The sequence below is a fragment of the Desmodus rotundus genome, chromosome X, assembly GCF_022682495.2.
Source record: "Desmodus rotundus isolate HL8 chromosome X, HLdesRot8A.1, whole genome shotgun sequence".
NCBI lineage: Eukaryota > Metazoa > Chordata > Mammalia > Chiroptera > Phyllostomidae > Desmodus > Desmodus rotundus.
Genome location: NC_071400.1, coordinates 31,257,082 through 31,282,940, shown reverse-complemented (window position 1 = coordinate 31,282,940; position 25,859 = coordinate 31,257,082). Strand labels below are relative to the sequence as shown.

The 25,859-nt window shown below is 40.3% G+C and overlaps 1 protein-coding gene across 5 annotated transcripts in view; it reads left to right on the top strand.

The window, feature by feature from the left end:
• DOCK11 (dedicator of cytokinesis 11) overlaps positions 1-25,859 on the top strand; it is a 186,620-nt gene that overhangs the window by 58,353 nt on the left and 102,408 nt on the right. For all 5 annotated transcript variants that reach the window (XM_053917159.1, XM_053917158.1, XM_053917161.2 and 2 more), the window contains exons 8-16: positions 2,406-2,583; positions 2,974-3,053; positions 4,700-4,783; positions 8,285-8,425; positions 9,614-9,811; positions 20,821-20,943; positions 22,408-22,490; positions 25,246-25,368; positions 25,680-25,756. In XM_053917159.1, coding sequence (XP_053773134.1) covers positions 2,406-2,583; positions 2,974-3,053; positions 4,700-4,783; positions 8,285-8,425; positions 9,614-9,811; positions 20,821-20,943; positions 22,408-22,490; positions 25,246-25,368; positions 25,680-25,756 — 1,087 coding nt within the window. The remainder of the gene's footprint in view (positions 1-2,405; positions 2,584-2,973; positions 3,054-4,699; positions 4,784-8,284; positions 8,426-9,613; positions 9,812-20,820; positions 20,944-22,407; positions 22,491-25,245; positions 25,369-25,679; positions 25,757-25,859) is intronic.

The window sequence follows — 25,859 nt, the reverse complement described above, 5'->3', positions numbered from 1 at the left end:
TTTCTCTCTTGGTTAATGGCATCTCACCCACCAAAATGTTCAGACTACACAACTCTATTCTTCTGCATTTAGCCCACGCTCGCTCTGTGCCCGTATTCAGGTGTTTACTCAATCCCTTGAAGTCTGGCTCCCAAGAGCCTCTTGAATCTCTTACCATTTTTCTTTTAAAAAAGTCATTTTTATCCTCACCCAAGAACATGCTTACTGATTTTAGAGAGAGAGGAAGGGAAAGAGAGAGGGAAGAGAAATATTGATGTAGGAGAGAAACATCAATCTGTTGCCTCTCATACGCTCCCCAACCTGGGACCTGAACCCGCAACATCAGTATGTGCCCTGACCGGGAATTGAACCCATGATCCTTTGGCTTACGGGACGATGCTCCAACCAACTGAGCCACAATAGCCAGGGTTCTCTTGCCATTTTTCCATTGTCACTGCCATTCCTCTGATTGTCTGTTTTCTCTTCTCTTGCTTAAATGGGTTAAGAAGGCTTAAAGTCTTGCCTTCCTGCCTTCTCATTTGTTGTCCTGATACAATGTATCTTCCTAAGACATAGATAGGGTCCTTCACTTGTCTGCCCCAAACCTTTGTCTCTTGATTTATTATTTTCTTACAGAGTGAGTCTAAAGCTCTTTCTATGGCATTGCAAGCCCATAGTGATTGGGCCTTATCTTGCTTTCTAACTTCATCCCCCCTGCATCCCCTTATACATTTTGTGGTCTAGTCGTATCAGTCTAAGCCCTCCACAGAGCTTCACATGTATGTGCCTTTCTTACATTTGCTTCTCTGCTTAACCTATAGTTTCCCCTTCTGTTCCTCTTGTTGGAACGTTATCTTTTAAGGCTCAGCTCAAATGGCATGTCTACCGTGAAACATTGTCTATTTCTTCCTCACCTTCATGCCCACCAAGTGAAATGAAACCCCACCTCCCCTGTGCGACCACTTTGGCTTTTCCTCTATTACACTCTAATTTGTGAATCTCATACTAAGTTCTGGGTAGTTTGGCACCATCACTTTTAGACCATAGGGACCATATCTTAAACATGTTTGTATCCTCTATAATAATTAGCAGTGTTTTGCATACAGCAGTGACTTAACTAATGTTTGCTGATTTGAATTACTGAGGGGTAAAGACGGAATGGGACAGGGCAGAGAGATGATCTAAGTAGGAAGTCAATTGACCAAGACAAAGGGGCCATTACTACAGAGCCAGGGTGGCATCTTTAACTAGAAGGAGCACTGGGCTGATTGGGAGGCACGAGATGTGGTTTCAGTGGCCTCAAACTATCTGAGTCTTAATTTTGAAAATTGTAAAATGATGTCTATTTACGTGATCAAATGAGATTACCATAGGATCAAACAAAACACAACTTGTAAGAATACGAAAATCTAGGCGATTGATGTATTTATATCTCCATATACATACAGCTTTCTTATTTTACTGAAGGAAAGAGGGCACACACAAATCACAGAATTCCTCACTGAGCTCTAGTCTGGACTGACCATTGTTTGTTGCGTTACTAGGTTCTCCTTTCCTCATTTATGATGCCCCCTCTCAAATATTTTCAAATATATAAATCTCTGTGACTTGCTACAGCAGTTTAATGTCATCCTTTACTACACTTTGAAGATAAGAAGGAGGAAGTTTCTTGGCTCCTTCTTGAATAATGACTATGTAGTAGAAAATTGTTGATTCACGAACCTTTCTTAAAACTAATACTGAGGTATTTGGGAGACGGAGTGTGTTATTTCTTTGGTCTTGACAGAGAAGGTGGTAATATAAAAGCGTGTGTCATCGTGTTTGAGGAAAGGAAGAGGCTTTGCCTAGTATTCAGCATTGGTCATTTCCACATTTTTTTTTACTGGGAGCCACAATTTAATGTGAATCAACTTCAGTTTTCTCTTACGCATATTATGCATGCTAAAGTGAATTAGGTATTGATACTGCATTTCATGCTATGATATAAAGCAAGGACCTGATTTATTTCGGGTCACATGTAAGCTTGTTTTTAAGGACTGATTCTGAAAATTTGTAAATATGCAAGGAAAACTTTAAGCAGCGTGGAAATGGTAAAACATTTGCTTACTTTTATGTAGCAGCTTGATTATCTAAATGTGATGGATAGATGTCAAAAGCCCTTAAACAATAATACCCACTCAACAGGTAGTATTTTATGCCAACTTCATGCATATACCACTGTGCTTAGTACCGAGGGAACAGAAAAGATGTGTTTGGCGTGGTCATTCATCGTCTTGGAGTTTCTATTTCTAGTCGGAAGAAGCAATTCTTTCATAAAAGTATCGATGTGCCTATATGCTGTGCTGAGGTAGAAATAAACAAACTAATGAAATCTAATATGAAAAGAGCAAACACTAACTGAACACATGCTTTCTTGTTTCCTCTAGTGCCCCAAAATGCGCCGTTATGCTTTTGAACTCAAGATGTTAGATAAGTACAGCCATTATCTCGCCGCTGAAACGGAGCAGGAGATGGAGGAATGGCTGATAACTTTGAAAAAGATTATCCAGATCAATACTGACAGTTTAGTGCAAGAGAAAAAGGAGACGGTAGAAGCAACACAAGGTCAGCATTTTTAAATGATTCATTATTGTAAAGCTCTTGCCTTTAATCTATGGAAATGTCTGTTGTGGAGGGTGAATATACAACTCATAATCTTGAAGGTTGGCCTGCTTCTTCAGTAAAAGCGACTATGGAGGTTGATAGATTTTTTTTTTTAAGAGTTGATACTGTATCGGCTCTGACACATGAAATATAACCAGACTAAAATGGCTAGGGAATTCATGGCAGATTTTCAAAAGTCCATTAAAGTTTTCCCTATGCTTTCATAATCAAAATTCTTTGCAATAAATCTAGTAGGAGAGGATGGGGTGGGAGAGATAGTTAGGATATTCCTCTCAGGTGGTTCGTAATGGTCTGTATGATTTGGAACATCTGCTTTGAATGAATTTGCAGATGATGAAACTAGCAGCCAAGGAAAAGCCGAGAACATCATGGCCAGTTTGGAAAGGAGCATGCATCCGGAGCTGATGAAGGTACATCTTTCTTATGGCAACTTGCCTTCAGCTAAGACAGTGCAGGCTTATCTATTAACGTTTTAATGCTGGATTCCATTGGGCAATGCCATTTCTTCTCTTTTTTTTTTCTCAATCCCTTCACCCCAGCCAACGTCGTTTCTAAGTTAAAAACTATAGCAAATCAGTGCAACAGGTAGAGATTTGAAAACGAAAGTTACACTGCTAAAGCTGGACTTGTACGGCACCAGCTGAAAGTTTGGAAATTCTTATTTTTTCCCCTAGATGCCAGGAAGTACTTCTAGATTGTTGTGACTTTAATAATTTTATTTGCTGCTACTTACTCCGTTCAATTACAGTCATCCCTCAGTGTCCTCATGGGGTTGGGGTTATAGGACCCCAGGGGATAACCAAACTCCAGGATGTTCAAGTCCCTCATATAACATGATGTATTTGCATATGACCTCCACGCACCCTCTTGTATGCTTTAAACCATCTCTAGATTGCTTACGATACCTAATACGATGTAAATACTATGTAAATATTTGTTATACTGTATTGTTTAGGGAATAATTACCAGAAAAAGTGTGTGCATGTTTAGCACAGATGCAACCATTGCAGGACCGATTACATAGTACACTTCAGCAACGAGGTAACATTTAAAAAAGTATTTTTGATCTGTGGTAGGTTGACTGACTGTATGGAAAGCTGACTGTGCTCTATGTCATTCATAACATAAATATTCTTGTTTCAAGGGGTTATTCATACAGATTGAACAGAATATTCAATCTAATGATTTGTATATGTTGATTTCATATGCAAATCATATTCTCTATATGTAAATGCATATGTATATAAATCCATCAGATAAAGATTTGGTGAACATATATAATTTGTGTTCATTGCTCTGCTCCTTGGAGTTTGAAATGAGCTAATTGCGAAAGAGTAGAGGTGATTATCACACCTATCTTAGTAAGGTTACGTATTTTACTCTGTGGACTCTATACTACTATAGATTAGAAGGTTTAATAACCCGTTTATTGAAATCCATGTCAGACCTAGTTAATTTTACTTTATTTGTCTTCCTGGACTAGTAAGTTACACAATCGTACAAGTTACTTCTAATATTTTAAAATTATTATTCTCTTACGCTTCGAAGATATTTTCCAAAATTTAAGAACACACTCATGATCCCCTGATCTAGCCTTTGTATGATTTTATAGATTTCGACATATCCGCTCTGACTCTCTGTCGTTCCAGACTGTGCAGCCCCTGTGTCTTTTCTAAGCTGCCGATCACAGTTGTATGCAGATTCTCTGGCTAGCACCATGGCTGTGTGTGTTTATTTCCCTTCTGCACCCAAAACCTCTCGGATCCTTATTTTACTACTATGGGTGGAACAATATCCCCAGTGTTATGAGAGGAACATAGAGTCCAAGAGCCTGATCGGTGGCTTGTTGTGCGTCATGGTGACAGTGACTCTCCACCAGGCAGGCAGTCTCTATCCATCCTGTGGACGTGGAAATGGCATATTTTCGAAGCCGTATCAGATTGCCAGTGTCACAGAAACTATATATTTAAGTGGTATTTAATACTGTTTTGAAGGAAATAAAGTAACGTTTGGTGTGTATGTGTATATATATAAATATATTTTAAAAATTTTTTAGTATGGAAGAGAAACTGAACAGCTGAACAAACTCAGTAGAGGAGATGGAAGACAGAACCTCTTTTCTTTTGATTCGGAAGTTCAGGTATTGATAATATGTTTCTTTAAATAATCCTTGAATTGTTGCTTATTTGGAAAACTCAACACCTGTAAAATGTTGAAATCACTGATTTTTGCGCCCCTGTGTGATGCTGATTGCTTTATATTTATTTGCCTTGTCCACTTTGAGCAAGTAGCTTAACAACTAACTTCACTCAAGAGGACTGTCACATATGCATATAGTTTGGGACCAAATATATATGGTGTTCCTTCTCAGTTCTATATATACTTTTCACTTCTTCTCATGCCTCAAAATGGACAAGTTAAACAATTCTTTAAAGATGGTGTTAGTGCTCTTTTAACCTATTAGGTCTAATTGTGCGCTACTGACAGTATCTGCAGTATGCACAACACCACCGGGTCATATGACACAGGTGATTTATTTTCCACTTTGGATGTAGGCCTGTAAAACTGGGGTAATTTCCATGTCTGGCTTAATTTCACTTTAAATGGAATGTGGTGCAGAGAAGTGGAAGTTTATGTGTGTGTGTTTTAACCTTCTTCATGAGAGCTAGGTACTTTTTGAACTAACAGGTATGCAGTCAATATTTCATTTCATGATTTTTCTAATTAAACTTCTGTGATTTAAGTGGAAAAAATTCTCCAGTATTTAAGTATTACGTTTATTTTTCCTAATGGAACACATTTCGTGAGAAAATGAAGTTATTTGAGGGGAGACAAATTTTTTTCTTTTTACTTTGTCCACATGTGATTTCTAATTAAAATCTTTGGGTTTTTTGGAAATAGAAAAATATGCATTATATAATAAGAATTCTAGTTCTTTCAGTGAAAACATAAAATAATTTGGGGAAGACTGATTTGATGTTTTTTTGTTTTTTGTTTTTTTGTTTTTTTGCTTCATACAGTTCCCTAATTACAGTTTTTTTGGTTTGAAATGGAAAAAGTACATAGTCTATAAATAATGCAGAAATTTTTCCCAAATAATTTTATTTTCTCATGTGGCATTTTTCTTATTTGGAGAAAATTTGTTTTAAGTGTTTCATCTTTCCTTTTTTTCTTCCCATATCATTATTATATTGTGTATGTAAGTTACATGACTAAAAAAAAGTATAAAGTCTAGCATAGGGAATGTTAGTTCTAAGATATTCATTCTGAAATTTCCTTGTTCCAAACATGTCTGAGCCTTTGATCACCCCACCCCCCCACCGCCACCCCATGATTGGACTTTAATTGGACATGTCAGCCCCTTTCATGGTGTACAAAGAAGCCAATTGACTGTGGTTGAAATTCAGTTCAGCATCTTTAAAAAAAAAACACTGTGGTGTGGTGTTTTTGTGGTCTTGGAACTAAACCGATTTTATGTTTGAATTACTTATCAGTGAGCTACAGCATGACAGAAAAATTCACAGTTGTGATGAAACTTTAAGGACACAAAAAATTGAATTGAATGTCGATTATGCAAGGCAGTCTAACTACAAAGAAATCCATGCTGTATGAGTTGAGTACCTTTACTAGGCATAGCGCCATTGTATAATAGCAGCCTTCTCTTTTGGCCGCAGTTCAGTGTTTACAGATATGCTTTCTATCTCTGACCTTAAAGAATAAAGAAACACTGACTGACTGAAGGGAATGGCTCCAACTTTGAACTACTGGGGAAGCCATATGTCCCAGTGTTTGCACTCACAGGCCGCAGAAGGGAGAGGACTTGGAGGTTGGGGTGGTTTAGTCCAGATTCTCTTCACATTCCAGTGTCTGAGGAAGATAGCAAGGAGAGTTGATAAATGGGCGGAAATTAGAACTGATCTCCATGGCAATGACTTGCCTCCTCTGGCTCCACTGATAGATACGAGTTCAAGGGGGAGCTGTCTCGGCCCAGACATTTCTGTTCCTATCGTAGATAAATAGACTTGGGGAGGGAAGTGTTGTGCTTTCAGGTATGCATATAATATTTTAGGCTCTTTTAAGGAGGATTTTGTTAGTGATACAGGCTGGGTCAGAATGGCTATAATTATCCAAGATTCTTCACACACATTACCTGTTTTGGTTTGAATTGCTTAGGCAATTGAGAACAATTCTTGTGTTTCTTGGCATGAGTTTTTCACATTGGCAGTATTTTCTGCTCCGATTCACCCCAGTCATTTTCCACCTAGCATGTCTCTGGTCTTAATGAAAGTATTTTAAGTTGACCCACAATCTATACTTTTCCTCCCACTTGTGAACAGAATGTAAGTCTGTTTGGACATTCAGAATGAACAGATAAACTTAGAATGCCTGTGCTCTGTGAGCTGAGGAGGAGGATCCTGTGAGTTTGTTTCGGGAGGGACAGATTCCTCCCCTGCTGAGAGGAATTCCTTGTCTCTCAATATCTTTGTTTATAGAAAGTTTATAAACTTTAAAACATTTTTGTAGACCATAAATTTATACATATATGCCTATGTGTGTGTGTATACAAATATATATAATCTGTGGCACCCAGGGCACATCCCCTGCTCTGTTAGAAGCAGCTAAGCTCAGTGTTTATCACTTTCCTAAGTGGACACATCTCCCTCTGTTCATCATTTAAACATAGGTGCTCACCAGGGTTTCAGCCTTGTCCTCCTTCTCAAACTATTTGCCACTGACTCCCAAATCCAGATCTCCAGCCCAGACCTCTCCTGTTTCTCCAATCCCTTACTCACAACACCTCAAACTCAACACATCCCAAACTGAACTCATCTGTACTCATTCTTTCCCCATGTTTGCTATTCATCTGTATTTTGCAGTGAATTTAATAACATCACAGTCTACTGAATCTTCCAAGTTAGAGATCATTGTGTAATTTTTGATTCCTTCCATGTCCATTCATGTCAGTTTTGCCTTCTGTACAGCCTATAAAAGAAACAAAGTGCCTACTGTCCTTGAACATATATTTTGTAGGGAAGACAATAAAGACCTAAGTAAATATTTTAAAAGTATTGTTAGAATACTGAATGAAGAAAAAGGAATATAGACTCTCAGAGTGGGTGCAGTTTGTTTTTAAATAAAGAAAGGTCTTTGTGGAAGTGCCAGTGGGATGAAATGAAGAGAGTAAGCCATGTGTCAGTCTGGGGGAAGAGGCTTCCTGACAGAACATCAAGTGCCAAGTCCCTGAGGTGGAAATGTACTTTGGATACTAGAGAAATAACTGAAGATGCCAATGTGGCTGGAATACAGGGTGGTAGGGCAGAGGAGGCAAGAGCGGTAGGAGACGAGGTCAGGGGAGTGGGGTGAGGTAGGAAGTCATGACAATATAGGGCTTTGTAGGTCATGGTACAGACTTGTGACTTTTCCTTTGCCTTAGATTGGCGTCTCAAAAATCTCCCTCCAGAATTTCTTTATCAGTGTTTGAACCTTAGTCTAAGAGTTCTACAAAGCTTCTTGAATGAAAAAAATAATAAGGATTCAAATGAAAAATGGACACAGAAGTGTTGGATTCTGCAAATTTTACTATAGATCTATATTAATATGAATCCTTTTTTATTTTGCAAATGATTTATCTATTTTGTAGAGATTGGACTTTTCAGGAATTGAACCTGATATAAAGCCATTTGAGGAAAAGTGCAATAAACGTTTCCTGGTAAATTGCCATGATTTAACTTTTAATATCTTGGGTCAAGTTGGAGACAACGCAAAAGGACCACCCACAAATGTATGTATGACTTTTCCTTCTACCTCCCTTAAACTGGTGCATTAAAGAGACACCTTTCTTTTTTTTGTCACTGAGAACTAATTTACTGGATGAGAATTCCATTACTACATGTTTTGATGTATTTGAGATGGAAGAATTTCATATGTCTTTGTTGTATCAAAATATGAATATGTGTTCATCTTAACATTTATGAAAGTTTTATGTATTCAAAACAGCAGGTAGAGTAGGCTCTTGACATCCAAGAGGGACATGTCGCCAGAACCTAGAAAATCCTCAGATCTGTGAATTCTATGAGAGACTTCTGTGAAATTGGCTCAGAGCCGTGAGTAATGAGCACCAGAGCCGTGCAGGGGCACAGATGCTGTGCAGGCAGCCAGCCTTACTCACTGTTCTCACAGTGAATTCATTTTGTTCTGCACGGAAAATTCTAATTATTAGCTATCACCGATCATTTGAGTAGCTCAGAAATACTTGAAACCATAAATGTAAAATTGCCAGACAGACTGCATTTTAGATCCGTCCTCATTTTTCGGTTCTGGCTTTATCTTTGAAAAACATCCACAGTGATTTATTCTCTCACAGGGTAGCTGAAAGGTACTAGTAGATTTTCTGTGTGTAAAGGGTTAATGTTTATGCCATCTGGCATGAAATTTCGCTTTGTGACCAGCTTCCACGTGCCATCTGTAGGGAGGAGTAGTGTCTTCCAACGCTGCTGGTGGGGCAACAGAGCTTTTGTCAAGTAATTGGATGTTGACTGATATTAACTCCTAGGAAATGTATGATCCCGTAAGCTGTACCATTACACAAGAAAAGATTTATTTCTCATCCATAATATTGGCATTATTTGGGGGTAACGTCAATAACCCTGTAGAAAATTAAATTTTATTTATAAAACAATTGGTATTTTGTAAATTTGGCTTCCGATTTCTACCTGTCATTTAAAAATGTTTATAACTTGTGAAATGGTTTATATCTGACAAAAGTTAAAATTTGATGGCCTGTTATTTAGAATGTTCTTTCTTATGTGCAAATGAGGCATAATGCAATTTTAGCTAAATACTGAACTCAGAATGGAACTATAATCACCAAAACTTGAAGAATAAAATAATTATTTTGTAATCTGTGTCCCTTCCCACACTCCATCTGAAAAAAGTCTTAATTTAAAAATGGAATTGTCTTTATTCCCAGGTTGAACCCTTTTTTATCAATCTTGCCCTATTTGATATAAGGAACAATTGTAAGATTTCAGCTGACTTCCACATAGACCTGAATCCCCCATCTGTTCGTGAAATGCTGTGGGGCAGTTCAGCCCAACTAGCCAGTGATGGAAATGCAGAGTCTTTCATTCATGGAATTGCTGAATCTCAGTTATGCTACATAAAGCAGGTAAAGAATGATTTTTTTCATCTTGGTAGTGCCTTCAGAATAAGCAGCAGAAACCCCCTTGGGTTATTTCATTGTTTCAGGCCAATGTTTTCATGGGTATTCATATCTCTTGTAAGGTCTGTGTATAGGTGTTTTCCTAGCGACTGAAGTTGGAGGGGAAACATGGAAATCAGCAAATAAATATGCTAGTAAACATTCGCAAAGTAACATTTCAATTGGGATTGTGATGCGAGTCTCAAACGAAGTGTTTTATGAGATTGAGTGCAGGTAACACAGGAATACACACACACATACACAGATATAGCCACACGTGCACACACACCCATACCCATGTGCATTCTTCTGAGCAAGGCAATAGGTATCTGAAAAGCTTGTTTCCTTGAAGAAAAAGTGACCCTACAATAACCTCCCATCCCTAATTCCCATTCCATTATGAGTAGATAGTTTTAATCGAGCATAAAGACTCTTTATACAAGGAGTTCTGTTTGAAATGTAATGAGAAGAAACCGCTTGTGTGACAGCTGTAGGTCTACTCTCTTCTATCCGGTGCAAAGAATCCCCTTTAGAAAGAGCCTGACAGTTCCCTGGCATTTTGACCTCTGACCAGACTGGCAGCTATAATAGGCTAGGCAGAGCAGAATTGATTGCCTTCTAGACATTTGGAGCTGAAAGGAAACTATAGATTGTGGCAAAGAATTGAAGTAGGAAGAATAAAGCAGCTCACATTGGGAGGAGATTTATTTTCCCCAAATAAAAATGTACCTTTTTTCCTGATTATAAAGATAAATACATTATGTACAAAATCCAAACAGTAAAAAAGGTATAAGATAGTAATTATTAACATTTTGGCAAATGTTTTCTAGGCAACTCTGTTGTGTGTATATATAAACACATACTATTTGTATAAGACTATACATATTGTATATGATTTATGCTATTTATACCTACTGTATTTATTTAACATGGTTATCTTTCTTTTTCTTTAAATATATTTATTGATTATGCTATTACAGTTGTCCCATTTCCCCCTCCTCACTCCACTCCATCCTGCCCACCCCCTCCCTCCCACATTCCCCCCCTATAGTTCATGTCCATGGGTCATACTTATAAGTTCTTTGGCTTCTACATTTCCTACACTATTCTTACCCTCCCCCTGTCTATTTTCCACCTATCATCTATGCTACTTATTCTCTGTACCTTTCCCCCCCTCCCCCTCCCACTCCCCTATTGACAACCCTCCATGTGATCTCCATCTCTATGGTTCTGTTCCTGTTCTAATTGTTTGCCTAGTTTGCTCTTGTTTTTGTTTTAGGTGTGGTCGTTAATAACTGTGAGTTTGCTGTCATTTTTACTGTTCATATTTTTGATCTTCTATTTCTTAGGTAACTCCCTTTAACATTTCCTATAATAAGGGCTTGGTGATGATGAACTTCTTTAACTTGACCTTATCTGAGAAGCACTTTATCTTCCCTTCCATTCTAAATGATAGCTTTGTGGGATAGAGTAATCTTAGATGGAGGCCCTTGCCTTTCATGACTTGGAATACTTCTTGCCAGCCCCTTCTTGCCTGTAAGGTCTCTTTGGAGAAATCAGCTGACAGTCTGATGGGAACTCCTTTGTAGGTAACTGTCTCCTTTTCTCTTGCTGCTTCTAAGATTCTCTCCTTCTGTGTAATCTTGGCTAATGTAATTCTGATGTGCCTTGGTGTGTTCCTCCTTGGGTCCAGCTTCTTTGGGACTCTCTGAGCTTCCTGGACTTCCTGGAAGTCTATTTCCTTTGCCAGATGAGGGAAGTTCTCCTTCATTATTTGTTCAAATAAGTTTTCAATTTTTTGTTCTTCCTCTTCTCCTTCTGGCACCCCTATAATTCGGATGTTGGAACGTTTCAAGATGTCCTGGAGGTTCCTAAGCCTCTCCTCATTTTTCCAAATTCTTGTTTCTTCCTTCTTTTCTGGTTGGATGTTTCTTTCTTCCTTCTGGTCCACACCATTGATTTGAGTCCCAGTCTCCTTTGCATCACTATTGATTCCCTGTACATTTTCCTTTGTTTCTCTTAGCATAGGCTTCATTTTTTCATCTGGTTTTTGAACAAATTCAACCAATTCTGTGAGTGTCTTGATAACCAGTGTTTTGAACTGTGCATCCGATAGGTTGGCTGTCTCTTCCTCACTTAGTTGTATTTTTTCTGGAGCTTTGAAGTGTTCTGTCATTTGGGCCTTTTTTTTTTTTTTTGTCTTGGTGCTTCTATTACTTTAAGGGGAGGAGCCTTAGGTGTTCACTGGGGTGGGGTAACGCTGGTTGCTGTGCTGTGATGCTGTACGTGGGGGAGGGGCCGAGAGGGAGCAATGTCGCCCGCTCCACTCTGCCGTGTTTCAGTCACTCCCTCCGCTACCCACAATCAAATTGGGCCCCTCTGGTGCTGGTTCCCGAGTGGGTGGGCTTGTGCACGCCGTAGGCCCCTGTGGGTCTCTCCAACAACCTCTCCTGTGAGGCTCGGAGTCTGTCTCGCTGCCGCCCCAACCCCCAGGGGCGTTTTCAATCAGAGGTTTGAGGCTTTATTTCCCTGCGCTGGAGCCCTGGGTTGCGCAGTCTGCTTCGCTCCCCGCCATTTGTCTGGTTTATCTGTGCCCGAGTGTGGGGCAGCAGGGTCTGCTAGTGGTCAGACTGCCTGCCCCGTTTGTCCCACACTCTGCTGGCCATGCGAGTCCTCTCCACCCCGGTGCCTGTCTCCGCCCCTCCTACCAGTCTGGATGAATGTTCATTTTTTATTTCCTTTGTGTCGGACCCCCTTGCCGTTCTCTGTCAGTTCTGGTTGTGCGAGGAGGCGCAGTGTGTCTACCTACGCCACCATCTTGGTTCAACATGGTTATCTTTCTGTATCAGTATTTCTAGATAGTCACATTCTTAAAGGATAATATGCTATATCAGTGATTTAGCTAATTAGCATATTTCTGATTTTTGGATATCATAAATTATATGCCATTGAATATCTTTCTACGTACATGTTAGCTCATTTGCTGAATTATCTCCTTAGAATAAATTCCATGTTTTGAGGGTCGCAGATCATATTCACTGATACAGACTGCCACGTGTCAGGGGAAGACTTGACACGTGCTGTCACTGCCCTGTCTGTGCTGGAGAGTTTTGATAGCTTTTCCCCTCATTATCTGTTGTTCCTTGTTATTTTATGGCCCCTTAGTGTTTTTTTAAATTTTTATTATCCTTACCTGAGCACATTTAAAAAATTGTGTTTAGAGAGAGAGAGCAAAGTGGGGAGAGAGGAAGGAGAGGAGAGAGAAAATAATGATTGGCTGCCTTCTTGTACATACCCCAAGTGGGGATCGAACCTACAACCTGGGTACGTGCCCTAGAGTGGAATTGGAACCCGCAACCTTTCAGTCCACAGGATGACGCCCCTTCAAACTGAGCCACACTGGCCAAGGCACGGTCCCTTTGTTATGCAGCATATAGTTGTCTCATGTGTGTATATTCCACACAGCAGCTTCAGCTTCTGAAAGAAAGATTGAGCGAGTTCGGTGTTATAAACATTTGAGAACTTGCTATTAAATTGTATGTTTAAAATTTCTTGTACAATATTAAATAGATCCTTTTAAGCCAACAATATATTTATTGAATTACTTCAATGTACTTAGGTTCAATACAGGCAATTTAAGTTATGCTTCCAGGTGCCATCCCACTTGTAATCTAGGTCAGGAAGAAAATCAACATGTTTTCAATATCCCCTGTGTGCCAGAATTTTCCACTAGTGTCTCATGGAATCATAATACTCTTGTGAAATAGTATAATTATTGCAGTTTTGCAGAGGAAGAAAGTGAAGTTCTGGGAGATTAATAAGTAATCTCTCCTCCATTTCAGAGCCAGTAGTGAGTGGTACAGGCAGGATTTGAACCTAGGTCTATTTGAAAGGACTCAAAGGCAGAATGCAGTGACGTGCTAAAGTATACAGCATAATGGTGGTAGTTAAATTTGGAATGCGAGGAGGGGTCAGTGGTCAAGAGTTAACTTAGAAGACTCCACAGAAGGTGTGGGGCTTGAGAGAGGCCTCAAAGGAGGAGTAGATGAGAGCTGGACATGTGACAGTGATGGGCAGTAGCCTCAAACGGCTTTATCATTTGACCCCCTTTTCAAATCAAGTAACGATACCACCAAATGGTCATTTATTCCAAATAGTTGAACATTTTATTTGGAAGAAGTGTTTCTCTCAACTTCTTCCCATTTAGGATGAGGGAGCAGCACTATGTGGAGGAAGACTCGGTGCTAGCAGATCTCAGCTCAACTGTTTTTCAGCAATAACAACAATTCAAGCACGTAACTATTGCTGATGTATTTCTCTAGGTACTTATCTGTATGGTCAGTTAACTCTCACAACAATTCAGTAAAATAGGTAGGTACTATTACTCTCCCCATTTTACAGATGAAACTGAGGCACAGCGCAGTCAGGTGGCTTGTCCAAGGTAACAGCTAGTAAGATGGGGAACAGGACCTGAACCTAGGTCTAGCAGGCTCCCTAAAAATCCCAGGTGTTTGCCGCTATACTGTATTGCTTTCGTGTCGCCCTAGAGAGAGGAAAGTGGCCCAGTTCCCCAGCATTCCCAGAACGGGCTGTGTGGCAGCCCATTCCCTTCCAGCAAGGCTATTTAAATGGCGGCATTATCTATAGGAACAGGCAGCTTCAAGGGTTTGGTGGATGGTGGGTATTTTGGGGCCATTCTCAGCTCTTCCCATCTGCTTCTCGGAGTCTTTCCCTCTAGAGGCTTCCTGAGTGAGGAGCAACAGGGTGACCACAGAAATGGAGGAAGATGGGTCCATCCAGTAGTTTTGCTTCCCTGATACCAAACAGTTGCTATGATCACTTTACTCTCAGGATCTTGGCAGTTTCTTCCCAGATGCCCTGACAGACTTCAGTGCCCCATGTCCCCCAAGTTTGAGTTGGGGTTGTAGGGTAGCTGTTCAGTCTTGGGAGTCTGCTTCCCTGTTACTCTGTGGCCTCCCTGCTGGGGGGCAGCAGTTGCGGGGCCGGTGAAAGGGCGCAGGGCTTGCACCATCACATGCCTTGCCATAGCCTAGGCTGGGGGCTCTGTAAGTGCTGGCAGCTGGGTGGGACCTGACCTGTTCCTTTGAGGTAGGCGGCATTGAAGTGGGTAAGAGTCAGCCTGTGGTGGGGGACAGCTATGAGGAAGAAGATAAGGTGTTGGTCTGCATAACGGTTTTCAAACTGCATAAGAAAAACTAGATCATGCTATAGAAAGTGTTCCTTTGTGGCAGGTAAAGAGCTGTAAAGGTAGAAAACAGAGGATCCAGACTTCCACATTTTGTTCCTTTGCACTTTATTGAAGAGTACTAATGTAGATACAACCAAGGTGACGGGAGTTCTCTATGAATGCATGTTGAACAGCCATGCCATCCCCTGTCCAGTTCAGCTCTTTCCAAAAATAATATCCTCCAAACAGCCTGTTAGTTGATTGTGTCTGTTGTTTAAAGGAACACTACACAAAGGAATTCAAGTGGAAAAATCCATTACTGGTACTCTACCAAGTTTTGTTTTTCGATTTGGTATATTACCAACTGTGTTAAGATAGTGCTTTCCAGTTTTCAAAACATTTCAGACACATTATCTCATTTGTTCTAGATAGAACCCTCAGAGTACACGAGGCAAAAGAGGAAAGTGAGTGCAAGACGCTAATTCCTTCCACAGTCCATCTGGTAAGGGTCCCAGGTGGACGGCTGACCCGGGTTTGAATTCCCAAGCAGCAAGCATGGAATGAAGTGGTTAAAGACTGACTGCTCGGGAGCCCATTTCCTAAGTTCAAATTCTGGCTCCAACATTTACAGATTTAGGCAAGTCACATCCTCTCTACGTCTCAGGTTTCCCATCTATGAAATGGGAATGACAGTAGTACTAGCTACTGAGCAAACTTCTCGTTTGGATGAAATGAAGTCATCAGGCACCTCGTTATTACTAGAGTGGCTCAGAGCAGCTAAAGGTCACAGAACTGTGTTCTCAGTACGGCCAGGAACATGCTGCTCAAGCTGTGAGATACGGCTGGCAAACTGACTCATGTAATTTCGTGCTTACCAATCGTCACATAACCGAGCTAGATGATTTTCATGCATTGCCTCAGTCTTTGTAAAAACCCTCAAAGCAGGTTCTGTGAAAAACATATTTTAAAGATTAAAAAATTGATGCTTAGAGCCCTGTCTGGTGTGGCTCAGTTAAAGCACCACCACATACACCAAAAGGTCACAAGTTCCATTCCTGGTCAGGGCACATGCCTACGTGTGGGTTCGGTGCTTGGTCAGGATGCCTTAAAAAAGCAACTGATCAATGTTTCTGTCACACATCAATGTTTCTCTTCCTTTCTTTCTCCCCCCCCCCATCTAAAATTAATAACTAGGTCCTTGGGTAAGGATTAAAAAACAAGCAAAGAAATTGAGACTTAGAATGGTTTATGCAGCAAGAAAGTGGATGAAGACAATTGTGGCCAGGGTTTCCAGGTTATATATCCCATGCTATGCTGCCTCTCAGAGGCCTTGAGGCCCCTGCAGCCAACATCTCCCACCACGAGTCTGGATGAGAATAGTAATGCTGATCACTGCTGCAGCTAACGTCCACTGAGTACCTATGGTTCCGCATTCCCAGTACTCTCAGCATTTCCCCACACTGATGCCACCAAGGAGTATTATAATCTGAAATGATTTGACAATCGATAAGAGCAAGTTACTTTCACTTGTTTATCTGTGATCACTGTTACTGCTGCCTCTACTAGCGGCAACACGGTACTGAGCAAACATGGTGGGCCTAGTCCAGCACGGAGTGCTTTCTAGAGCACGCCTTCTCTGGCCCTCTCAAGAGCCCTGGAACACAGGTACTTACATTATTTCCAGTTCACAGATGAGTATGCTGAGGCACAGAGATATTCTTTAACTGACCAGGGATTCCATTGTAGGGGGATACTCTCTGGAGCTGTTCTGCCTGTTGTCCAATTAGTTTCTAGCATTGTCCTGTCCCCAAAATGCAAGCATGAGTGAATCCAGGAAGCTCACTGTGGGTTGGGAGTCTGGCCCTGTAGGACAAGGCCTCTGGCCCAGCACTCCTTTCCCAGCGGGGTACATTACTACCCTTCAATAAAGCACAAAGGAACAAAACAACAAGGTTTGGATCCTCTGTCCTCTACCTTTACATCGAAAGCCCTAGAGCTCTTTACCTGTCACAAAGGAGTGCTTTCCATAGGATGATTTACTTTTTGTTATGCAGTTTGAAAATGGTTATACAAACCAATACCTTATTTTCTTCCTCTTAGCCGCAATCAGTATGTTTTAAAAATATATTTTATTGATTACGCTATTACAGTTGTCCCATTTTCCCCCCTTTATTCCCCTCCACCTTGCACCCCCCCCTCCCACCCGCATTCTCCTCCCTTAGTTCATGTCCATGGATCATACATATCAGTTCTTTGGCTTCTACATTTCCTATACTATGCTTACCCTCCCTCTCTCTATTTTCTACCTATCATCGATGCTACTTATTCTCTGTACCTTCCCCCCTTTCTCCCCCTCCCACTACCCTGCTGATAACCCTCCCTGTGATCTCCATTTCTGTGGTTCTGTTCCTGTTCTAGTTGTTTGCTTAGTTTGCTTCTTTTTTTTTTTTTTTTTTTTAGGTTCGGTTGTTAGTAACTGTGAGTTTGTTATCATTTTACTGTTCATACTTTTTATCTTCTTTTTCTTAGATAAGTCCCTGTACCATTTCATATAATAAAGGCTTAGTGATGATGAACTCCTCTAACTCAACCTTATCTGGGAAGTGCTTCATCTGCCTTCCCATTCTAAATGATAGCTTTGTGGGATAGAGTAATCTTGGATGGAGGTCCTTGCCTTTCATGACTATGAATACTTTTTTCCAGTCCCTTCTTGCCTGCAAGGTTTCTTTTGAGAAATCAGCTGATAGCCTTATGGGAACTCCTTTGTAGGTAACTGTCTCCTTTTCTCTTGCTGCTTTTAAGATTCTTTCCTTGTCTTTAATCTTGGGTAATGTAATTATGATGTGCTTTGGTGTGTGCTTCCTTGGGTCCAGCTTCTTTGGGACTCTGAGTTTCCTGAACTTCCTGAAAGTCTATTTCCTTTGCCAAATTGGGGAAGTTCTCCTTCATTATTTTTTCTAATAAGTTTTCAATTTCTTGCTCTTCCTCTTCTCCTTCTGGCATCCCTATAATTCAGATATTGGAATGTTTAAGTTTGTCCCAGAGGTTCCTAAGCCTTTCCTAATTTTTTTGAATTCTCGTTTCTTCATTCTGTTCTGGTTGAATGTTTCTTTGTTCCTTCTGGTCCACGCCATTGATTTGAGTCCCAGTTTCCTTCCTGTCATTGTTGGTTCCCTGTACATTTTCATGTATTTCACTTTTCATAGCCTTCATTCTTTCCTCTATTTTGTGACTGTACTCCACCATTTCTGTGAGTGTCCTGATTACCAGTGTTTTGAACTGTGCATCTGATAGGTTGGCTATCTCTTCGTTGCTTAGTTTTATTTTTTTCTGGAGCTTTGATGTGTTCTTTCTTTTGGGCCATGTTTTTTGTTTCAGTGCACCTGTTACGTAGTAAGAAGTGGAGCCTTAAGTGTTCACCAGGGTGGGGCAAACCACGTGCTGTGTTGTGGTGCTGTATGTGGGGGAACGGTACCAGAGGGAATAAGCTCTCTGCCGGTTTTCAGTCACTTCCTCTGCTACCGACAACCAAAGTGGGCCCTTCTGGTGCTGATTCCTTGGTGGGTGGGTTTGTGTACATTCTGGGACCCTGTGGGTCTCTCCAACTCTCCTGTGAGGCTGGGAGTTTCCCCTGCTGCCACCTCAACCCCCACAGGTGTTTTCAATCAGAGGTTTGAGCCTTTATTTCCCAGCAGTGGAACCCTGGGTTGCGTGGTCTGTCTCACTCCCCAGCTGTTCCTCCCAGTGTATCTGCACGTGAATGTGGGACCGCCCAGTCTGCAATCCACCACCTCGCCAGGTCCACCAGCCACCTCCTTGCCTGCAATCTTCAGCCGTTGCCTTGCTGCGAGTCCTTTCTGTATGTCTTCCCATCTCCGCCCCTCCTACTGGTCTGGATGAATGTTTCTTCTTTAACTCCTTGGTTGTCGGACTTCCATAGAGTTCAGTTTTCTGTCATTTCTGCTTGTTTTTTGTTTTTAAATTTGTTGTTGTTATCCTTTTGGTTGTGCGAGGAGGCACAGTGTCTACCTACGCCTCCATCTTGGCTGGAAGTCTTCCCCCTGTTTATTTTGTATCTACCATATTCCCTGTACCTTTTCCCCCATTCTCCCCGCTTCCTCACCCGCACTGATAACCCTCCATATGATCTCCATCTCTGTGATTCTGTTCCTGTTCCAGTTGTTTGCTTAGTTTGTTTTTGTTTCTTTTAGGATTAGTTGTTGGTAGTTGTGAGTTTGTTGTCATTTTATTGTTCATAGTTTTTGATCTTCTTTTCCTAAGTCCCTTTAACATTTCATAGAAGAAGGCCTTGGTGATTATGAACTCTTTTAACTTGACCTTATCTGGGAAGCACTTTATCTGCCCTTCCATTCTAAATGATAGCTTTGCTGGGTAGAGTAATCTTGGATATAGGTCCTTGCCTTTCATGACTTGGAATACTTCTTTCCAGCCCCTTCTTGCCTGCAATGTTTCTTTTGAGAAATCAGCTGATAGTCTTATGGAAACTCCTTTGTAGGTAATTGTTTTCTCTTCTCTTGCTGCTCTTAAGATTCTCTCCTTATCCTTAACCTTGGGTAATGTAATCATGATGTGCCTTGGTGTGTGCTTCCTTGGGTCCAACTTCTTTGGGACTCTCTGATCTTCCAAAAGGGAACAATGCTGCTTGATGGGCTCTTGGCTTTCAGTCACTTCCTCTGCTACCCACAAGCAAATTGGTTCCTTCTGGTGCTGATTCCCAGGTGGGTAGGATCCAGTGAGGCTTGGAGTTTCTCCCACTGCGTCAATACCCACAGGTGTTTTCAGTCAGAGGTTTTGAGGCTTTATTTTCCTAAGCTGGAATCCTGGGTTGTATGGTTTGTCTCACTTCCTAGTTGTTCCTCCTGGTTTACTCGCAGGCAAATGTGGGACTGCCCAGTCCACCAGCTAGCAGCGTGCAGTGAGTCCTGTCTGCCCCGTCTCCCCATCTCAGCCCCTCCTACTGGTCTGGATGAATGTTTCTTCTTTAACTCCTTGGACTTCCATATAGTTCAATTTTCTGGCAGTTCTGGTTTTTTTTTTTAAATTTGTCATTGTCCTGCTTTTGGTTGTGGGGAGAGGCACAGTGTGTCTACCTATGCCTCCATCTTGGCTGGAAGTCCTAACACAGGGGTGTCAAACTCATTTTCACTGGGGGCCACATCAGCCTTGAGGTTGCCCTCAAAGGACTGAATGTAATTTTAAGACTATATAAATGTAACTACTCCTTAACTAGGGACAAGGAGCTCTACATTCAGCCCTTTGTAGGCAGCTGCGAGGCTGATGTGGCCCCCAGTGAAAATGAGTTTGACACCCCTGTCCTAAAGTTTATTCTGCAATCAGGATTAATCGTGAGTGAATTGCTGTGGAGTTACATGCAGCTGTATTTAAAAATGCTTATCTAGTGCTATTTGAGGAATGCACACCATTTTAGCCCATGCCAATTAAACCAGACAGTACACATTGTATTAATTGGGTCCGGCAATGCACCTTGCATACACAGCTAAACACATGAAGCTACGCAGCAAGGGTGACAACCTGCACTTTGGAGACTAACAGATGTGCAGTTGGTGAGAAAATAGAAAATCCATTTTGGAAGGAACATTGGGAGCTTGGAAAAGTGAAAGGCAATGCTATCTATTTCCAGGGTCCTGGAAATGATTCCGTGTTGACTATGAACATTCGATGCTAAACACACTGCTTGGAATCATTAATAAACAACTGTATGTATCAGGTTACATAAAAAATCTAATGGAATCCATTTTTTCCCCAGGGAATTTTCTCAGTGACAAATCCACATTCTGAAATTCTTCTAGTTGCGCGAATTGAAAAGGTGCTGCAAGGCAATATTACACACTGTGCAGAGCCCTACATCAAAAATTCAGATCCAGCAAAGGTATTTATACAGATTGTCTGTGAGCATTTCAGCTTAATGTAGAACTTGCCTTCTACTGATATTCTAAATCTGATTGCCAATGATCCCTTAAAGCATCTCAAAAAGACTTCCTTACTCAACATGCTATATATTCTGAAAATATTGTACACTAACTACCTATGCATGCTAAACCTTGAATGTGCCTTTTCCTTCCTCTTCATTTATGTTCTGTTTGCATGGCAATCTGATTTCTGCTGGCTTATCAAAATAAGAGCTAAAGGTTTTTCAGCAACATCTGTTCACTGATACTGTATCCTTGGCAATAACCATATTTTTTTCCCCCTCCCAGCTCTATCAGCAACCCTAGAATGTGAGATCTGTGAGGGTAAAGATGATCCAGTTCTATAGTTCCCAAATGCCAATCTATACTCAAACTCACACCTGTATGAAGATGAAGCAAGGAAAGCAAAATAGCTATCTATTCATGAGAATCTAAATGTATTCAATTCAAAGGGCTTGCAATTTTGTAAATGTTACACCTATGCTTCATAAAATGGTAGTATATTAAATAGTAGGCATTTTTGCTGTTTCTTGCATTTGAATGGCAACATTAAAAGTCAGCAACCCATATAATCATCCAAATTTCTGGATCCTGAAATCCAAACTTAGGGAAATTATTGGTTGAATCCTCTGCTCTCATTTTATAAATGAGAAAACTGGGGCCCAGAGAAGGAACGTGTTCATGGTGCAGGTCATTAGCAGCTCTCCAGCTACTGGGTATTCATGAAGAGCCCATCTGCTCTACGTGGCATTTAGCTGTGTATCCAAATACTGTTTATGAAGTGGAAGATGCTGAGGATACATGTGACCGATTTGTGAAGGAAAAAAGGCCTCGATATAGATAAAAGCTTCTAGCATGTGTATCCCTAAGGATAAACGTGCAGCCAGCATTTCATAGCTGGTTGAGATTCTATAGGCAGTTAATGTCCTTTGTCATCTCTCACTGCCTGTGCATACAGTGGCTCCTGCCCACACTTAATGGTATTGAGTCTTGGTCACTTGGCTTTTAGCTTCAGAGTAAAAAGGTCAACTATATCCAGTACAAACCTCTCCCGAGTATGATGAGCATCTGTCTGCTCACATGTGAAAGGAGAAATGCACATTTAAACTGCGTAAAAAATTGTCTCAGTAGGAAGGAGCCTTTGGTCCAAAGTGTGCCCTATATCCATTTTGTCTGTCTTCAGATATCTTGATGAAGGATATCCTGATGAAGTCTCTGTTAATGGAAAAACACAAAAGCTTTAAGAAATACTGCTTTGGTCTTGAAAAGTGGGTAGGCAATGTGTGTTGTGTTTTATTCATAGGCATTTCTATATATGTTTTTCTAGATTTTTGATGTTTTATATTAAGTTGGGGAAATTAGTTTTGGGAGACTCCCTGGTAGTTTGAACCAATATGAGCCTATCTTCTTATTTCTGACCTTAGACGGCCCAGAAGGTGCATAGGACAGCCAAGCAGGTGTGCAGCCGCCTTGGACAATACAGAATGCCCTTTGCCTGGGCTGCCAGGTTTGTACATGTAATCCGGACCCTTCTACTCATGCCCATATATGAAGTACAGGGATGTTGTCTTTGCCAGTAGCATTCAGCAGTTTGTTTCTGACAAGCCAGTTATAGTTTGGCAGTAATGTTTTGGGGCATCTAGGATGTGTCCTAGTCCCTTTAGGCAGCTCTAACAAATTATTGGCTTAAATAACAAATGTTTAAGCCAAACGTTTGTGGCTTAAACAACAAACATTTATTTCTCATAATTCTGGAGGCTGGAAGTCCCAAGATTAGGATGCCAGCATTGTTGGGTTCTGGTGAGGACTCTTTTCCAGGTTGGGGACAGCTGTTTTTTTCATGTCCTCACCCTGTGCAAAGAGAGTAGGCAAACTCTCCAGCCTGTTTTTATAAGGGCACTAATCCCATTCCTTAGGGCTTTGCCCTCATGATCTAATCACCCCTAAACATAACATTTCCTCATATAATCATCTTGGGCATTGGATTTTAACATAATGGACTTTGGTGGGGAGGGTATAGAAACATTCAGTTCATAACAGGATATAAGAATTCTTTTTCTTAGAATTTGCTTTGCATCAAACACCCATTCATTTCTTCATATGTCTTGCTTCAGAGAAATTTTCTTTGGCTTGGGTTACTAATCTTACTGATACCACTTAACTTTATTACATTTTAAAGCAGAGCTTATTTGCTAAAATGATGGAAATTTTTTCCAGAAAACCAGAAATTATAGTAAATGTACAATATGCCCAATATTTCAGAGTTGTCTGGGCTTATGGTTTGAAAAACTAGCATAGAATAATTCTAGAAAACATACAAAAAATGAGGAGGCAAAAAATGCAGTTGTTAAATGTGTATACTTACTAGATTTCCTTGCTTTGTGATGATAATCTCACCAAACCCTTCAGAGGTTTTATTTATTTATTTATTTGGAAATGTGTTATTTATATCACATATCTTATGGTAGATTATGTGGTTTTTCGCAAATATTGCGAGTCTACATACAGTGATGACTTAAAATGTATTTCTTGCTTAGCCCACTTTTGAAGTACAGGTTAATTGGCTTGTTTTTGGTACAGCCGGTACACAGCTCACTAGAACTTCTGGGGAAAGGGCACCATGTTCTGAATAATTCAATCAATTATGTTCAGTGGGTGCTGGGGAGTAGCATAAGGGTAGGAGACTCTAAGTTAATTTAGTCTTCTGTCACCATTTATAATCATTTCATTTTGGGGAAGGTCTCAAAATGCATTGTATGTTGGAAGATGGAAAGTCACATTGTCCTTGTTTTTACAGAATGGTAAAAAATGATAGCCAAGGAGAGGAGAGGGTAATACAGTTAGGCATTATATAAGGTGAAATATGGCTTGTAAATAAAAGCATACTTAGTAATGCTAAGTATGATTTTCAGCAGCCTGAAAAGTCAGTTGGTGCTGCTGCTATTATTATTTATAGTTATTGAGTGCTAACTCTGTACAAGGCAGTGGTCTAAGTGATTAATGTACATTTTCTTAAGAGATGGATACTATTATTTCCATCTTGGAGATGAGGAAATTTGAGGCACAGAAGTAAAAACAAAAAGTTTCTGCCCAAGAATGTGTGTGAGCAGGGATCGAATCAATGGTTCCTGACTTCACACTGCGCCCCCTTCAGGCCATAGAGGTAACTACTTGACGCGGTTTTGCCAATATATAAAAATCAGTTTTAAAATCTTCCAAGTTAGAAGCTTTAATCCCCAGTTTTGATGAGGAATTATGCTGTTTTTCCTTCCTGAATTATTTTGGTTGTCAGCAGTAGCAGGAACTCACTCTAGACGCTGGGCTGGGTTATTTAAAAGATATATGATAAGCCTCTGTTTACTGAAAATAAGGGATATAAGCTTAGAAGTAGGAACAGTGGTTCATGTCTATAAGCACATCTTCAGAGGCTCTGCCAGGGGAATTATGTTTCTGGCTGTAGCTATCCAGCGTGTTGGACATTTGCACATCACTTCCCATTTTTACAGTTAAATAGCTGCTTAAAAATGGAAGAAGGGGAGGGAATAATTCAAATTCATATCAGAAACTACATGTATATTATAAACTATATAAATTGACCTTAAAGATCTAATTTATGTTTTGTAAACTTTGATATATACTTTACCTTTAAGGAAAATGTACACATTTTATATGTCCAGTTTGATAAATTTTCACAAACGTAGTCATGTTACTATCACATCAACCAAAATAGAGAACATGTCAGTCACTTCAGAAGGTTTCCACACGTTTCTGTGCAGTTAGCCATCCCATCCCAACCCAGGCAACCACCAGTCTGATTGTTATCATTGTAGATGACTTTTCCCTATTCTAGACCTTCATATAAGTGGAACCATGCATTGTGTACCCATGTATGTGGTTGCTTCTGTTCAGTCTGTGTTTGGCGTTCATCCGTATTATTGTATGTATCACTTGTTCATTTTGAGTAGTAGTCCATTGTACGAATATACTGCGTTTTTTTTTAATCCATTCACTTATTGATGAATATTCAGGTGGTTTCCAGTTTGGGGGTATAACAAATAAATCTGCTATGAACATTAATGTACCGTGTGCAAATATGCTTAGGGATGGAACTGTAGAATCATAGGGGAGGTGCATGCTTAACTTCCTGAGAAATGGCTGTTTGCCAAAGTAGTTTTACCAATTTATACTCCCATCAGCACTAATGTTATTGTTATTTATCAATCTTGTAAAGTATTTTAAGACCCCTTATGTTGCTGTTTTAGACCCATTTTCAAAGATACTCAGGGCTCTCTGGATCTGGATGGGAGGTTTTCTCCTTTGTATAAACAAGACAGTAGCAAGCTTTCAAATGAAGACATTCTCAAGTTACTCTCAGAATATAAGAAGTAAGTATGTGGAGTTACTGCAGTAAGTCAATATAATACATAAATTATAATTTCTTCAAATGATGAATGTGGGCCATATAGAGGGCGGGGCCAAAGTAGGTTGAGAGTTGTTTGTATGGAAAATAATACAATCATTAATAAAGAATAAAAGAATAAGCTCTGTCGCACATATTCACAACTATAAACCTACTTTTGCTCCCACCCTGTATGGGAGAAACTGAATGCTTAAAATTTTAATTTTGGATACAGAGTAACCAGCACATTTAGTAATCATAGTTTTTAACTATAAGATATTCTTATTTTACACCTAGGCCAGAGAAGACCAAACTGCAGATTATTCCTGGGCACCTAAACATCACAGTGGAATGTGTTCCTGTGGATTTGTCAAGTAAGAACTCATGTATTGCAAGTAAACCTTAACAGCTATGTGTGAATCTTAGGTGTTTACCTTTTCAGTATTTTTCTTGAGATTTCCATTGCGTATGAGTTTT